The 18,381-nt window shown below is 37.5% G+C and overlaps 3 protein-coding genes across 4 annotated transcripts in view; 1 reads left to right on the top strand and 2 right to left on the bottom strand.

Annotated features, from left to right (window-relative positions):
* adcy2a (adenylate cyclase 2a) overlaps nucleotides 1-18,381 on the top strand; it is a 131,577-nt gene that overhangs the window by 24,578 nt on the left and 88,618 nt on the right. The window lies entirely within an intron of this gene.
* On the bottom strand, nucleotides 7,915-11,074 carry LOC140555798 (atypical chemokine receptor 3-like). The gene is made up of 2 exons (XM_072679115.1): nucleotides 10,859-11,074; nucleotides 7,915-8,718 (listed from the first exon to the last, which is right to left on the bottom strand). Exons 1-2 carry the CDS (start codon nucleotides 11,072-11,074, stop codon nucleotides 7,915-7,917), a joined length of 1,020 nt encoding a protein of 339 aa, XP_072535216.1.
* LOC140555797 (uncharacterized) lies at nucleotides 16,775-18,227 on the bottom strand. The gene is made up of 2 exons (XM_072679114.1): nucleotides 18,221-18,227; nucleotides 16,775-17,466 (listed from the first exon to the last, which is right to left on the bottom strand). The coding sequence occupies exons 1-2, from the start codon at nucleotides 18,225-18,227 to the stop codon at nucleotides 16,775-16,777; spliced, it is 699 nt and encodes a 232-aa protein (XP_072535215.1).

Raw genomic sequence — 18,381 nt, 5'->3', positions numbered from 1 at the left:
CCCTCTCCTCTGCGTTAATGTGGCTGGAGCACACTTTTCATTTTCTGTCAATTGGGCGCTTATCCGAGGGCCTCAAAGCCTCCTCTGTGTCTCTGGAGCGCTTATCTGCACAGGCCAGCCCAGAGCCCCTGCTGAGACTGGCGGCTCTATGAGACACAGTCCCCACCGCACGCAGGCTGCCGAGCCCAAGCGGACCAGCGCCAAATACAGGGCCGAGTGAATAGCCGGCATCCTGGCATAACCATCTGCCCCTTAATGAGCCAGAGTAGATGCAAGCACAGGCTTGCACAGATGATTTATTCATGCTATAATTGAAACGTGTACCCAGAGCTTGTATTAATGGAAGTGACACCTTGACAGATTCCAGGATTCACTACAAAGACCTTGAGTTAATAGCTAATGAGTGTGCATTGATAATCGTATTATCAATTAAAATGACTCGTTTAGTTCCTTAATTACTGTATATGTGCTGTTATTTAATATCTAATATGTAGATGCTAATATTGATGTTTTCTCTTTACAACAGAAAACTCATAAGAAATGATGTCAAAGACTTTTTTAAGGAGTTTGAAAAAAACATTCTATTTGGAGTCATGCAAATGCACATCTGTTGGTTATACATTACCCATAGTTAGTGTTTTGTTAAATGTTTCAAATGTTTAAAACCACCTTAACAGCATATGTGAAACTATATATGTTATGATGAAATGATACCAGGCTCAAACATGTCCTGAAATGGTCCAAAAGTGGCAGCACTTGGCAGCCCACTATTATTACTGCATTAGCACTTAAAAGAAAAGACTACTCTGCCTGATTACTGGCTCATTTCTTCTTGCCCTTCCACGTAATTTAGTTACCAGCATTGTATTTCATGGCACTAAAGTGGAACATGAACCAAAGTAAATTACGTCTGAATTTTAGATGATAACCTTTGTATATAATGAAACCCTTAATGGAAGGAACTGCCAGAGAAATTGGTCAATCAGACACAAACCAGACATCAGAACGTTCCACATGAAATAAGCTACTGCTTTGTTGATGGTAATGGACATATCATGCGACAGCCATAATATGGTCATTTAGGGAGAATAGCTGAGCTCGGCTAGAATGAAGGACCTTCTTTTGAATCTATCATACATAGGAAATTGTTCTGGGTAATTTTAGATGTATTTATCGAGGTATTTTAAGTCTTTCCATTAGCTTTTTTGTTTCTAAATGATTTTGGATCCTTTAATCTGGGAAACCTGAACCTGTCCATGGTACTTATGAAGGCTCTGTAACTCAAGAAAAATAAATGATCAGTGTAACTGTGGAATTTACTATAGATTTGCCCAAAGCTTGGTTTCATTCATGCAGAATTACCAAGAAATTAATGGAAAACGTCTCCAAATTTAGAATTTTTCAAGGTAAGAAGTGCAGAAATCTATTTGTTTGAAGATCAGAACATGTCACTGCTGTTGAAGAAAAAAAAACTCATCCAAATGTCAACTTCAACTTTAAATATTTAAATGTTTTATTATATTATTATCCTCTGTCTGTACTGTGTTGTGTTGTCTGTCCGCACTTGTTTGTTTGTGTTGCACTTGTGTCTTGTATGCACTGTCTATGTTGCACCATGGTCCTGGAGGAACGTTGTTTCGTTTCACTGTGTACTCTGTATGTAGTTGAAATGACAATAAACCCACTTGACTTGACTTGACTTGACTTGATATATCATGTTGGACCATTTCTAATTGTCAAATTCACTTATGTCTACAAAAATGGAGGTGTTTAAGTGACTGTAACACTGTACAGGATTCATAGGAGCAGTAAATGGCAGGGGGTATTTCACAAAGCTGGATTTCTCAGCCAGCCAGATACCCTAAGGCCAAAGCTGAGAACTGGCCAGTAAGAATGTTCCTCAGTTCCACAGACTAGACTATAGACTGGTCCTAAACTTAATGGCTAAACTGAGTACTACTGGTTTGTGAGACCAACAAACAAATGTATGTAATTCATTTATTAAATTCAATTATTTATTTATTTCAATGTGCTTATTCATACAACGTATGGCATCACCATGGATCTTTTGGAAGTATTCCCATACTTTTGAACCAATGTTTAGAGGCTAAATATAGCATTGTTGCTAAGTGTGTGAAAAATATTACACCTGATATGAAACATAACAATAATAGCAACAAATTTATTTGGATTCTTTTGTTTCTTTTTTAGTTGCGCCACTAGGACTCCCCCTTTAACGTGCAATGTTCCCAACACTAGTAGGATGAGGACAAGCACTACACAAAGTCAACCACCACTTCCTCAGCCAACATGCTTTATGTGAGCCTCACATGGGTGAAACATGGGCTAGGAGGGTTCAAGGTGGGCACGTGGTCTGAATGGGTTTGTACATACGTTTTTACTGGGACCCAGTTGGGCTTCCCAAATGGGCACCATCATTACAGCCCACCTTAATCTCACATGGGTCCCATCTTGGCCCCATATGCAGAGTGCAACCCAGATGGGGCCCTTGTATAACCCTTCCGGTTCCATCACTGACCCTGTTTAGCATCCCTATGGGGGGACAACATGGAACCCCAGATCAAAATGTTATGGTCTCAAAATGTTGGGCTGCCCACGCATGCTAGCTGGGTTTCGAACGTCCACCAATGTAACATCGCTAGGCAGCCAACACACTCTGCGGAAAGTGCCGGATCCTCAGCTCTCAGACATCACTTAACAGATGTCTGTACCAGCCAGCATCACAATGGGATCCCCACCCCCAGCACTTGCAATACCTGGGCCATAGTGTCAGCTTCTTAGTCTGCTTCTCAACTTGGTTTTGCAGCTCTTATTTGCATGAAAGGGATAAAAAAAAGGCCAATGGTGACTGTCCCCCGCTCCCCCAAAACTTTACCTATTGTGGTTTAAGGGAGCTGGAATGTTCTCTCTCACATGTCAAAATACATGTGATATTGCTTCATTCCTCAAGGGCCAAACTGTCAATTCTCTTCAAACCACACAAGTAGCAGTAGCTGCTGAGGATGCTGTCCTTATTGCACAGCACCACTGGAAGCCAGGTGATAATCATCATTTGGGGAAGTTCTTAGAGCACATTATGCTATGTGATTAGGACCAAAAACCATTCAAGGGGACATCTCAGAACAAATGAGGTGTTGATTATTACCTGTTGCTGTCAGAGGAAGCTCTCAGAACAAACAAGGTGTTGATTATTACCAAACGCAGTCAGGGGGACCTTTTTTGAACAAACAAGGTGTTGATTATTACCGGGCACAGTCAGAAGGAGGTCGCCGAGCAATCTTTCAGTGATTAGGAGTTTTGTTTAACAAGCTGTGCACACTGTACCGCACAAACTCTAACCACCATGTGGTTTTGGCCAAAAAGACTCTGCTGCCATCCCAATGATACATCACTTAACCAATAATTACTGCCTCTGGCATTGACATGGCGACAACCAAGATGATGAGTCAGCTGTGTCCCCAGTAGCTATAGTAGTGTCTGAAACTATCTGTGCTCCATTAACTTTTAGAAAATGGAAAATTATAAAAAGCACGGTAAGCATTTATTTGTGCAAACAAAAAACAAAAAAACATTGGAATTAAAACACACAAACAAGTAAACAATATATAGTAATTTGATGTGAGTTTGTTTACATAACCATTTCCAAAGCTTTCCTTAAAAAAAAGGCCAGGGCTAGTCAGTCAGCACTTTAGCTTGTAAGATTCAGTTGTTTCTTTAAATTCTGATAAGTAGTTCATTCTTCATGCAGTTGTTTACAAGATCACACATCTTACAATAAAACAACCACTCTATTATACTATAGTCAGGCCTATTACATGTATCCTGTAACAGCAGGCTGATCATAAGCAATGCACCAGTCACAGACCATGCTCATATTGGATTGTCTATTGCTTATAAAAAAGTCATTTAAATTGAATCTCTACGCGTAGATATTGGCTTTTTTTCCATCAGGTAGCCCATTCAAGCCTTACCTTTTATAGCTTTCCCACAAAGACCAAATTGGGAGTATTTGTAAACGACACATTCAAAGCACTGTAGAAATATTCCATAGAAAGGTGAGATGCTATGCAAAATCAGTGTGGCCGTGTCTGTGACAGTCTCATCTGCCACTTGGATAACTCATTAACATTGTTTATGGAATGTTTTTCAAGCTATGAAAAGGCATTTGAATGTATATTTGGCAAATGTAAAGAGGATCATGTATAGCATGTCTGTTAAAATACAGAATTTGTCAGTGTATTCTGGGTACAAACACTATGTCAGTTTGGCGGTTTGCTCAGTAGCACGTTTATAAATGAATTAGCATATTTTGTTGCACAGCTTTGTTTTAGGTATTGTTGGTCTAAAGCATGTCTTGACTAGTTTTTGGTTTTGAAAGCCTATACATTCTTCATGTAAAGACCAGGAGAAGACCCGAATCTTGAGTCTTGACTGAAAAGCTAGTCTGAAAGATAAATGCAGTGTATGTCTAAAACCCATTTAAAGTGCACAGTTGGACCATGTTGGAGCATGATTAGACATTTACATTGTGTGTACAGTGGGGTAGCTGTTCAGTATCCATTTCTTTTATTGGATAGGCCTACAATATTTTATGATCCTGTCCGCCACAGTTTTTTAAAAAAGTCCAGCTTACCCAGAGTGTCCAGATAAAGAATAGGCATGATGACACAACCGGCCATGGAGCAGCAAAGTCCAAGCAGGGCTAAAATGCAGATATAATGGGCTTTGTTTAGCATCATGGCTCCAAATAAGAAAATAATTATGGTTGGTACATAGACTAGAAACGTCATAACAAAGCTGTTGACAATGGCGTGAATGGCTCTCCTCTTCTGTGGGTGGATGCCATTGTTTGCTGATGGATCAGGTTTCCTCAGAGCTTGAAGTGTAGAAACATCACAGAAAGTGATAACAGGCAGTGCTATGATGAGAGGTACCGAGAACAAGGGAGATGTGAATGCATAAGGTGTCGCAGCCATATAGAAAGCCAAGCACGCTGCAATTAGCCAGACTGTTGTAGAGGCTGCCTTTCTTATCATGTTGCTTGTCTTGTTGGTCATGTAGATTATGGGATGCAGCACAGCAAAATAACAGTCCACACAAATACAAGCCATGAATAGAGGTCGGCTAGACAGAGCTATGTTGTAAATGACATTTACTATGAACTCAAATGTTAGATTGTGCCAAATGCTGAAATTACAGACACTGGAGGGCAGAATACTTGTGAAGATGACATCTATGACAGTGAGGTTGAGCAAAAAGAGATCATTGCAGTTTTTTTGTCTGCGTCTATGGAGAAGCTCCCATACTAATATCAGATTGGCTGGAAAACCCAGCACAAAGGCGGCCACAGAGAAGCCTGACCAGATCCAAATACCCATGGGATGGTCATCACACTGTTTAAAGTAGTCAAAACCAGTGGTGGTGTTCAACGATGAACAATGGTAAGGCATAGAAGTCACTCCAGTTGTCATGTCTAAATCATCAAATATTTTTCACAGCTGTAAGAGAACCAGATGTGAATCAAGACTATGGAGTAATAATCTGTCCACAGTAGAAGGTATACAGCTGTAATATGGCTCTAATGCAGACAGATACAAATTTAGTCATGGAAATCAATAATGGATTAAGAGGTTTTACCTGAAAGCTGAGGTCCACAAACACTGCAACCCACACAATGGTCTTGGTTTAAGAGGGAAGGACAGTTGAAGGTTGATCGTTGTTTTGCTGGTCCTGTCTGATACCTTGTTTTGAGCCCTTTCTGGTCGTTCTGTGGTGGTATGCGTGAGGGGGAAGGGAAAACTAAGAGGAGGTGATATGAATAGAAACAGCAACACACTAACAAACTGCAGCATTGTTCAGTCATTACGATGCAAACTAAGTCCTTCAGAGGCGTTTGGTGGGAAATGCTCTGCTCTAGTAAAAATTGCTCACATTGGTGATGAATAGGAACTATATATAACTAAAGTCAATAGGTCTAACAAGAGCAGATCATGAGTCTGACGATATTGTTTATAATTATATCTATATTTTGCATGTTTTAATAAAGCGGTGACACTTCATGACTCTGATTCATGAATTCACTGGATCTGATTGCTATTAAATGATATCAAATTTTGAAGAAATAAACCACACGAAAGATTTTCCGGTGCTCTTGAATGAATTTCCACCTTAAAACAGAGCAGCAGTTCCATTCTGCCTTCTGCAAGTCCTGCACTACTTAAGGTGGAACTGAACATTTCAGTAAGAAGCTGGAATTCAGGGGCTGGAAATGTCTTACTGAGGTTATGTGAGGAGATGATTAAATTTCCAGAAGTACCGTCAACAAAACGGAACACCTCCTCCTAACTGCCTGAATTACTTTCCTTACATCTCACACACTAAATTATGTACAGATTCAGAACAAAATGGGGACATTCCCTAACTCAGACCTTGTAGATAAAGGGCTGACTGAGATGAAACCTCAGTTGTAATTGGGTCCTGTTAATGAAGCAGCTGGAAGTGGAAAAGAGTGGGGTATGCACACACATACCAGGTTAACATCCAGACCACTATGCGCTACTTTCAGTGGTAACGCTATCTAACCTATCCATCTATCAACCCATCTTCTTATCCGCTTCTTCAGGGTTTGGTCAGGGTTGCGTGTGTCAGTAGGTTACCTGAAATTATTTGGAGCAATAGCAGGAATAACCCCTGGACAGGGTCCCACATGCAGCCATTCACTCACACACTCACACTTACTCACAAGACAGTTTTAGCATAGCCAAATTGACCTACTTTGTGCATGTGCGAGTATCAGGAGAAAATCTACACGGACATGAGCAGCGAGGATCAAACCCACCAAGACCAGACCACTGGAGCTGTTTGCCATCTATGGTAGGAAACACACTCCTAATATTTGAATAGAGGCACTACTTAATGAATGTTACTCTCAGCTAATTTAAGAGACCTGGAGAATTGCATATATTTTGTTTGAGTCTCATTAAGCACTCGTCTGAGGTCCCATGGGTCGTTTTGAACCAAGACAGAGTCTTTCTGCAGCTCTTTTCAACAGCTCACAGGGTAACACGATGGATATATATATGGTAATAGATTGCTGTATCGTCAGAACAGATTCAACTAATTGACCAACCTTGTTAATATGCAGATAGCAAACACAAATGCTGAACTGTGCAGAAATGGCAGGCAGTCACTCAAATATGCATTTTAAAATAAACATGTACCAGCATATTATGAATAGCATACCACGTTGAGAGGCATCTCTGCATCTCTGGTTTGAGCCATTGGTTGATTAGTTTTGTGGTAGAGTGGGGAGGGTGGGTAGGCTTCGACAAAAGAAAACTAAAGGCTTTTATGCAAAGTGTATAAGGTTGTACTGAAAACACAGGTGTTGTGACTGGGACAGTGCTTTAAATATGACCAGTTTTTTTCACAGCCTACATCAACACAATGAGCTTTTTTTTTACTTTTTATACTTTTTTTTTTTTTATTCATTAATATTTTTATTATTGTTCTATGCCTATAGTGTAGAAAAAAGTACAATAGTGTGTGCTTTAGTCAATATGAGTTTTTAATATTCCTATTGCAGTATCCATCAATGCTATAGAACGTCGTCCAGATTATGCAACTCTACATTGGGCACGTGTGACATATACAAAATTTGTACAAAGGAAATATGTATATGTATATTTGTGCTTTTATTACAGTTCCAACAGAATCAACATACTCTATGCTCTATAAAATGGGAAAGTATTAAAATTTTCCTTTAAAATGATTCAATTAATAGTCATTAAAGTTCGCAATTTTAATGTCTAAAATAATAATCTGAGAAAAAAACAGGTTATTCCTTTTTTTAAAAGTTTTATATCTACATTACATTTTCTGTCATTTTCAGCTTTAGCGCTTCCTCAACAACTCTTTAAAACGATGCATCGTACCCAAACTCTCCAGACATAAGGCAGGCATAATTACGCATCCAGCAGTACAAAAGCATAACCCGTAGAATGTTAAAGTGCAGAAGTACTCTTCTTTGCTCAGTGGTAAAACATCTGAAAATGAGAAGAAGATTAATGGTGGCAGGTAGGCAGTGAACGTCATGGTGAAGCTGTTGATGATGGTGTGAAGAGCTCTCTTCTTCTGTGGATGGATGTTGCCGTTTCCGTTTGGAGCTGGTTTTCTCAGAGCTTGAAGAATTGATATATCACAGAATGTTATGATTGGTAGGGCCCCAGTCAAAGGAACAGAGGTTAACGGAGTAATGAACTCTTCATTTTCGACGCGTAAGAACAAACCGAAGAAAACTGTCAACAGCCATACTGTCAGACAGGCTACCTTTCTTATCATGGCCCCATTTTTACTGGTTTTGTACTCTATGGGGTAAACCACAGCAAAATAACAGTCCCCACAAACACAAGCCATGAAGAGAGGTCTGCCACACAGAGGGAGACTATGGATAAAAGTGCCCAAATCAACAACGGGTAGGCTGTGCAACAGCATGTAATTATAGACAATAAGGACAAGCATAACCATAAAGGTCAGATCGATGAAGCTGAGGTTAAGCATGAAGATGTCATTAAAGACCCTACGTCGACGTCGCTGGAGAAGCTCCCACAGCACCAGCAGGGATGCTGGTATACCCAGGAAGACGCAAATCGCACAGAAGCCTGACCAGAACAGAGGACCCGTGGGTCGTCCAATGCACTGCAGAAAGAGGTTATGAGTGTTGTTTGAAGATGATAAATTCTTCATCTCTGCAAGTATTTCTAAAATATGAATAATCAGGCCTGTGTGTAGAAGTAGTGATCTCCAAAAACGAATAGGAGAAGAATTCTGACAAGAGGTCTTAATAGTCTGATGCTTGATAGCCACTTATATCAAGTTGTGTTATTTGTTATTTTCATAGTCCCGCCTCCCGTGCGCTCTTAACAGTCCCTCCCTGGCACAAATGCAAAATGTGAGTTTTTTAGCCCTATTTGCTGTGTGACACTAGACGGACGTCAAAAAACGAATTGGATCAATAATATGACATGCATTTTCCTGGACCATGTTTCTTGTAGATAATCATGTAAATTAGTGCTGCAACAAATTATTTTGATAGTTAAATAATCAATCAATTTTTAAAACAATTCATACCATAATTTGGATTCTGATTTGCTTAATTGTCCAAAAAACCCTTATGCAGCTATCAGCTTCTACATTCATCTTGAGGTTGTTTCATATATTTGCTAACTAACAATTCAGACAAAAAATGTATACCTTGTTAAGAAATTCACTGTTTTAATAAACTTCTCTGCTAATATAATAGAGCAAATAAAACTCCAATATCCATCAAAATTGTAAACCAAGGATGTGCCAAGTAGCTCCAATAAAATATAACAAAGAAATAAGCCTTCATTTTTTAGATCAGCAAAAACTTTCAGTTAGAAAGTATTTTGTGTTACTCTTTCATTTGTATTAGTGACTTTTATTTTGACATGGTCTGTTTGTGATCTAACAGGCGTATGAAGTGATTGCCTCTCTCTCATGCTCCCTCTTTCTTTTCATCCAGTGTCACAGTAAAAGTTAATAGTGGAGTCTGGGTTCTGTGGTTGACTTACTTGAAGATGTCTCCTTTTTTACTCTTAGCCCGTGTGAGACTCCCACTCCCCACACTAATATAACTCTGCTCTCCACTCACACACCAAAGTGATGTCGCTGCAGATGTGTGGTGATACTCGATGTGTTGCCTTGCGACTCTCATTCACAGAGTTAACAATCTGTAGCAGTTTTATCCACCTGTCCCTTTACATGACAAACAGCTGCTCAGTCTATATGTTTTCACTGCAGCTCTGCATCGAGAATAAGGGAATATTACTATAAAAAATGACAGCGACAGTTAAACTGTTTTTCACACTGTTCCGGTTAAACCTTAGCAAGTAGTTCTACTATTACTATATGTGAATAGATTTTCAGTTCATTAAAATAAGATTAATTAGTAAAAATCAAAAACAAAAAACATAAACATGCAGATTAAATAAACAATGAGAAATAGTTTGGCAGCTTTAGACATATTGATTGTCTATCATTTCTGATTTCTTCAAACATAAGCCAACATTTTCCTTTATATTTAATACGTTTGAAAGGTAGAAGTTCTAAAATGATACATTTTAAAAGTTATTTCTCCTTTTTAAGTTTGATATTTTTATATAAAATATTTTTTTTAACAGAAGCTTTAGCGCTTCCTCAACAACTCTTTAAAACGATGCATCGTACCCAAACTCTCCAGACATAAGGCAGGCATAATTACGCATCCAGCAGTACAAAAGCATAACCCGTAGAATGTTAAAGTGCAGAAGTACTCTTCTTCGGTCAGTGGTAAAACATCTGCAAATGAGAAGAAGATTAATGGTGGCAGGTAGGCAGTGAATGTCATGGTGAAGCTGTTGATGATGGTGTGAAGAGCTCTCTTCTTCTGCGGATGGACGCTACAGTTTCCGTTTGGAGCTGGTTTTCTCAGAGCTCGAAGAATTGATATATCACAGAATGTTATGATTGGTAGGGCCCCAGTCAAAGGAATGGAGGTTAATGGAGTACTAAACACTTCATCTCTGATGCGTAAGAGCAAACCGAAGAAAACTGTCAACAGCCATACTGTCAGACAAGCTACTTTTCTCATCATGGCCCCATTTTTACTGGTTTTGTACTCTATGGGGTAAACCACAGCAAAATAACAGTCCCCACAAACACAAGCCATGAAGAGAGGTCTGCCACACAGAGGGAGACTATGGATGAATGCACTAAAATCAGAAACTGATTGGATGTGCAACATCATGTAATTATAAACAATAGGGACAAGCATAACCATAAAGGTCAGATCGATGAAGCTGAGGTTAAGCATGAAGATGTCATTAAAGACCCCACGTTGACGCCGCTGGAGAAGCTCCCACAGCACCAGCAGGGATGCTGGTATACCCAGGAAGACGCAAATCGCACAGAAGCCTGACCAGAACAGAGGACCAGTAGGTCGTCCAATGCACTGCAGAAAATGGGTGTTGTTTGAAGATGATAAATTCTTCATCTCTGCAAGCATTTCTAAAACATGAATAATCAGACCTGTGTGTAGAAGTAGTGATCTCCAAAAACGAATAGGAAAACCAATAGCTTCTTATATCTGATAACAGGTCTTGATAGTCTGATGCTTCATGTTACCTGGTAACCACTGGAAAATGTTGGTAATGGTTGCAGAGAATTTCTCACATATAACATGGTAATATTTTCAGTCCCGCCTCTATTCTCTGTGGTCTTAATAGTCCCTCCCAGGCACGAAGGCAAAATGTTTAGAGCTTTATACATTCTGCATTTACCTTTTTTGGACTATTTTATACATTTTTAATCTTGAGAGAACTCCTCTCAAGTGGTACATGGCAGTTTTTGAAAAGTTACAGTGCTGACTGTCAGCAGCAGTTCAAATCACTGAATTTTTGCAACCAATGCAGTGTTGTCTTCAGATCCCAATGTTCTAATTGCATAAAAATCAACTCTTCTTTTTTTAAATGTTGTGCATATGATGATTTTTTTTATATTATGACAGTTTTCTAATATTTACTATATACACAATATATTGGCTTGCAGTATTGCAGAATATTGCAATATATTGAATCGTAACCCCTGTATTGTGACAGTTATAGCATTGCTAGATCCTTGACTATACACATCTATACACAACAATTTTTATAGCACATTAGTTGTAAATCAAACGTAATTAGAGCAGTGAAAGCAGGTAGTAGGGTATAACGGCCATTACAGCTACTTCTTAATGCCAGGCCCAAGTGGCTATGTGTGCTTTTTTTCCAAGGAAGTATGTCATTTCTTTTGGCTGTAGTTTTAGTCTCAGATGCTCCGCCCACAGTTAGGAGGAACGTCTGATATCTAAACTAAGCTGGCCTCAACTGTCACAACTACATTCTGTTGGGCTATACGCACATTCTTGTAAGTTCTAGGAGGTTGTACATCTTTGTTTTATAGATGTTCTTAATCTATGTTGACTGACTTGAACTAATTCCTGAGTTTATATTAGTTCATTAGAGTCATTCAGACCTATACTGGATGTTCTGGAAGTACTTTGTTTTGATACATTTATTCATGAATAAATGTATTCTGAATATTCCTATATAAAAAAAAACCAAAAAAACATTTGGTGTCAGTGTACATGTGGACCAGTGACCACCAGTGAGCATTTTGTTGTTGTAGAGTTTTCATTATATTTATTTTAATGCAAACGATAAATAATACTTTAATTTTTAGAATTTAATGATTTATTAATAATATCATAGGCTCATAGTGTAATATATGTTTTTCTAATCTTTCTAATCTTGTGACAGTAATTAATCAAGTTCATTTTAAAAACATTTTAATGCCCAGCAATCTTATAAAAGGCCTTATAAAGTCGGAATCCTTTGTCAATGACAATGACTTCATCACACATAGCATGTTGGCTGAGGGTAGACATTTTGAACATGAAAGGCTATTGTCTCTCTTGACCCATATTTATATCTATACAAGTTTAGGAAATGAGACATATTCATGAATTTTGTCAATATCAATTTTTACATGGAATATCCTATGTGTTACTGTTTTTTAAATGTTTGTCAGGGAATTTGGAAAATGTAGGGGTATCTACATGTGAAAACTGAAGGGTAATACTATAAGAAGGCAGTGACACATTATACAGATATTTGTCATTTACACAAATCTGGTAGACAAATACGAAAGCTGTCCAAACATACGCAAACTTACAATACTAATAATTTAAGTCTCTCTAAACTCCAGAAGGGAAGATGGGTACAAAAATAAATGAAATTAAAATATGTTTTAAAATATGTAACATATTAAAATGATTGAAATTCCTAAAAATGGGTTAATTAATTAAGCTTGTTGTTGTTTTTTAATATTTTGCTTAAACGTATTAATGCATCAGTTCAAACACTGGTGTTGACCTACCAAATCACACCTACCAATCAGTCAAAGGAAATAAGCAAATTAGATTTGAGAACTTCACTCTTTTGTATTTGCATAGCCAATATCTGCTCACTATCTGAAGAGCACAGATTTTCATAATCTGACCTATGTGGAAAGGGAAAAAATGATAAATGATTACTAATAAACACAATCACTCAATTCTTTTTTTCAGCTGACCAGTCATGCTGTGAAGGTGTGCCAAAAAAAACAAAGTATGTTTAACTTTAGTGAGCTTTAGTGGTCATCGGTGGTTTCATACCTGTTCATTAACTCTTCCTTCTTATTACTGATAATTAACTGATCATTTTTTGTCCTGTGTCACCTCTTATTGGCTCCTTATTGGCTTTGACTTCCACTGATATTAATTTATCTGTTGAATTTTTAAGACTGTGTTCACTCAACACTTAAGTGTGGTCCAAATGAGATCCTTTTCTTCAGTTATGACACACAAATGTTATTTTCACAGTAATGTAAATGTTTTTCATTCTAATTTGGGTCACTTTTATAATACTGTTATACACTAGGTCCTCACAGTCATTATTAGAAAGGTTGGTGATGTAAATTTTTAAAAGCTTTATCAATGCTCGGACTCTTCAAAACGTGTCACAACAATGAGCTACCATGAACTCCTCTAAGCAGCTACCAAGCATTCCCAACAACCCCCAACATCCCCCCCCAGAAAAACAGCAAAAGAGGGACTGCAACTGTAAAAGAGGATAGCAGTATAAAATGTCAGCTAACAGAAATATTGTAGGTCTGAAAGATAACTTTCAAAGAGAACTGTTCAGAGAATTGCTAGAAAGGGAAAGCAAAAATCCCTGTTTGACTGGAAAAAAGAAGATTTAATTGATTTTACAGTGGTGGAGCACTGTTCTCCTATGCAGGGACATTTGCACAAATATGACCTTTAAGGAAGGATCATCATAAAAACCATGGCTCTCTCAGTCCTCTTCAACCTAAATATCTTTGTAAATCTGTGGATAGACCTCAAAAAAGAACCCAAGAACCTCACAGAACTAAAACTAGTGAGAAAGAATGGGTTACATTTCCCCCAAACTGGAATTGAAAGACACTTAGTTAGTACAAAAAGCATTTACAAGCTGTGATACTTGCCAAGTACTGACCATGCAGGGCGCTCAAACATTCGCTTTAGGCCCTTTTTCTTTCTCTTGATATTTTGAAACTGTAAAATATGGAAATATGGAAAATAATTTTGCTTAAAATATTGAAGAGTTGATTCTTTTGGAATATCAGGTCATATTTTACTCACTTAAGCCATTAAGTAAGTCATTCACATTAACAGATATTTTGACCAGGGGTGCACAAACCTTTGCATGCCATTGTATTGCAGTTCTCTTTACATTTGTGTCCCATTACTAGCATTCTTCCTCTCAGCAGGAAAATGAAAAAAGGTTCTGTTCTTTGTTGGATCATCTTCCTCAGATAAACACAGAAACTCTCCATGTTTACTCTTTTCTGTGAGCTCTTATTAGCACAGTCATTTTAGTTGATACTCTTTTAGTATTTAAAAAAGAAGTTTGTTCTAACTGAGGTCACGTGTTAGAAGTATTAATTATAAGCAAACGACAGCAGTGGTTTTCTTGAGCACACAGCAGTGTGATCTGTTTAGACTAATGTCAGATACAAGACAACCAAATATACTAATTGTGTTGGACACAGATGGAATTTGGTTTCCGCCTTTAATCCATCTGTGCAGTGAACACACACACCTTTCTCAAGGGCCTAACAGTGGCAGTTTGCCGAGCCCCTGTATTGAACCCACACCCCTGCCCCTGTAAGAACACAATGTAAATAAACAAACAAAACAGTCAGATTTGGGCCATCTGCTGTGGAAATCTTTTTTAATGGTTTCTTTTGCCTCGTATCTGATTCTCCTTCGTTCAGGTTTGTAAGTATGGGTTCTCATGCTAGTTAGTCCGGCTGCCGCTGTTTTAAATCATGCTGCCTCTAACAATGCTTCCTGGAAAATCTCCGACCAGTGTGTTCTGCATTTGCACCCTGCTGCCATTGGCCCTCCTGCACTACATTTTCCTGTGTCTGGGAGTACATGAGAGTAAATGTGTCTTACCTCTTCCGTCAGTTCATCTTGCATAATGACAAACCAGTCATTGACTGGTATGGTACCTCTGCTGCAAACTACATATTCTTTTCCTCCAAATGTTATTGTACAGGTTCTTTATATTTAATAAACTTTAAGCTTAAAAAATAGTAATTCTAGCAAGTGCAAAGGTCATTGTTCTGGACACCCTGATGAGGGTGTTTTCACACCTAGCCCATTTGCTAAAATCTGCTAAGAAGTAAGTTTGCTCATTTCACTATGAAGTAATTGTCCATTGATGCTGATCTTTTATATAGTGTGCTGTAGAGGTTGTGTTTGCTTTCTTTTATTTAGGAGTTTATGTCTTTGTGGTTTAGTAATAGTTTTAGTATAATCTTTTGATGAGCATGTTTATGTATGTGATATATTGATTTGCTTTACTATGAATTGTGTTTATTTCAGAGTGATAGTCAGCTGGTTAACTGAGCCCATGGCTGCTTGGTTGTTGGGACCGATCACATGGCCTTTCCTAACAATAATTGTGAACAAGCCAACATTTAGACATAGGAAGGCATTCTCTTAGATGTCTTAAACGTTTTTATTTATTTATTTTTTACAACAGTTAGTTCCGACCTCTCAGTGTGAGAAGCATCCCAACCTTACTGATATTTGTAATAACCAACAAACAACATCTTCCTCAGGGCCTTTAAAACAAAAAGATGAGAAGGAAGAGAAAAAATGACACATCCATCAATTTTACCCATAAATAAGAAAACCATTTGCGCGTAATGCATTTAATATAAACCATATGCATTTTTGTCTACTGTGTTAAGGCTGACCTGGGGATTGTTACCATTGCAGGCAAAAAACGTTTTAGCAGAAGGAACCAGCAGTAATAAAGCATATTTAGTTTGAAATGTTTTTTTTTTGTTTGTTTTCTTGTTTCTTTATTTTGTAAATATTGTATGGATCAATCTTTCAATCACCCAGCAAGTTAAGATAATAATCTACGCAAACAAAAACAAAAAATATATTCTAATAATATAATTGAAAAATGTTCATAAGAATGACCATAAGAATGTAGCATATGTTTAACTTATGTAAATAAATGTCAGAATGTTAACAGTATTATAATGAAAAAACACCAGTTATATTTTGAATCACTTATGTTTTAGCACTCCTGTTACATTACGGGTTAAACTAATTTAGCCTTGATATTTTATAAAATTATAATACTAGTTTGTCAAAAGAAAATGTTAGTTTGATTGAAATGATCTCTTAATGGAAAACAAATAAATTGAAGAAAATGGTCATACAAATAAGGGAAAATATGCAAACCTCTGTTAATGTAAGTGTCCATCATTTAGACAAATCTGTAGGTTCAACACATTACAACACTAGGCAGCTATGCAAATCTGAATTCACACTACACAAACACACTGAGAACTTGTGTATATTGCTGCTGTCCGATGAAAAACATGTATAATTTTTGTCAGATTTTTTTGTTTTCTTCAACCTGCCCTGTAGACACTGTGTCACTGATTCTGAATGAAAGGACCAATAGAAACGCTCCAAAATAAAATCTTTTTACATTGACTTCCATTGAAAGTTAAAAAGGTTTTTTCCTCCTCCTGTAAAGTTGCTGTTTTTGGACATGTTTTTCATTGGACGTTGACAAAATATCATAATTATACCATCCCATCATTTGAGTAATGTGTTTGATTTGCTGATGAGTAAAGCTTTAGTCCATTTCCTCCACAATTCCTTAAAGGTCTCTAACTTGCCCACACTGTCTAAATATAAAATAGGCATCATAAAAGATCCAGTCATGGAGAAGCAGAAACCAGATGTTTCCGCATAGCATTGAATTGCCGTAGGACTCATGCCTGCAAGTGAGAAACTGACCACTGCGGGTACGTAAGCAAAGGTGGTCATGATGAAGCTGTTGATGATAATATAAAAAACTTGCTTCTTCTGAGGATGGATATTGGTGTTTCCTGATGGATCTGTTTTTTTCAGAGCTCGTAGTATTGAAATATCACAGAAAGTGATCACTGGTAAGGCCATGAACAAAGGAACGCAGTTAAATAGATATTTGTTAACCCCAGACACAAAGCATTTGACTAAAGTAAAACAGATTGTACCCAACCAGATTATCACAGAGGTCACTCTTCTCATTGTAAGGCCTTTTATATCGGTCATGTACATTATTGGGTGGACCACAGCGAAATAGCACTCAGCACAAATACAAGCCATGAAGAGAGGTCTACTAAACAAAGACAGAGCATCCAGGAAGTTATCAACCCATTGAAATGATACACTTAACCATAAATGAATATTTATGATACTGAAGGGAAGAACAACTATAAAAATAGCATCAGAAGAGCCCACCTCTTTTTAACTCTGCATACTCATATCTTGGCTCACAACATCCACAGAGCTCTGATTGTAGTATAGACTGTACTTCAAGCCAGTTTGAAACTTTTCGTGAAAATTTCAGAAAGTAACTGATCTTAGTCTTTTCTGTACGAACTCATGAACATTATCAGGAATTATCCGTAAATAAACATAGCACAGACATCAGAGGGGAGAGGGAGTATTTAAAGACCACCACACCTGCTTAGTTTCACTGTAACCCAAAACAATACCACAAAAAGCCACGGTAGGTGATCTGCAGCTTAAAATTCAGTCTGAACTGACAAAGCTAACGTAGCTAGCCTATTTACCTTAGACGTTTAAGCTGGTTAAGGGTTTATAAAGTTTCACTGAGCTGTTTAGTGTTTAATAAGCCTTGCTGTGTTAAGGGGTTAAAGAATGAGTAGACTGATGAACTGTATTTTTAAGGAACTGAATGAACAGTACTGAATGTCTTCATTAGTGATAAACTGAACATCAGCATGAACATATCTTTTATTTCATGATTTAATGGTTATTGCCAAAAATAATCTATGCAATGAATTAATTAACTACATTGCAATTCATTAATTAGCTACATTTGCAGATCTGAAATTCTCTTTAAATTGTTGCTGAGTGAAAATGATGAATATATATATATATATATATATATATATATATATATATATATATATATATATATATATATATATATATATATAGACACAGCAGAATGACAGAAGCCACACTGACCCTGCATGCCTATAGTGTATTAAAGGCTGTATGGTGCTGTGAAAAAGTGTTGATCCCACCTAGACCTCTTAAACCAACACCTAAAAAACATAGTAGGGAAGCAAAAACTAAACAGTAGTTTTGAGATTGATTAATCCCATATTGATTAGGAACAAATATTT

Source organism: Salminus brasiliensis, chromosome 5, assembly GCF_030463535.1.
Source record: "Salminus brasiliensis chromosome 5, fSalBra1.hap2, whole genome shotgun sequence".
Classification (NCBI taxonomy): domain Eukaryota; kingdom Metazoa; phylum Chordata; class Actinopteri; order Characiformes; family Bryconidae; genus Salminus; species Salminus brasiliensis.
The sequence above is the reverse complement of the archived record's forward strand: the minus strand, read 5'-3'. Positions and strand labels throughout refer to the sequence as shown.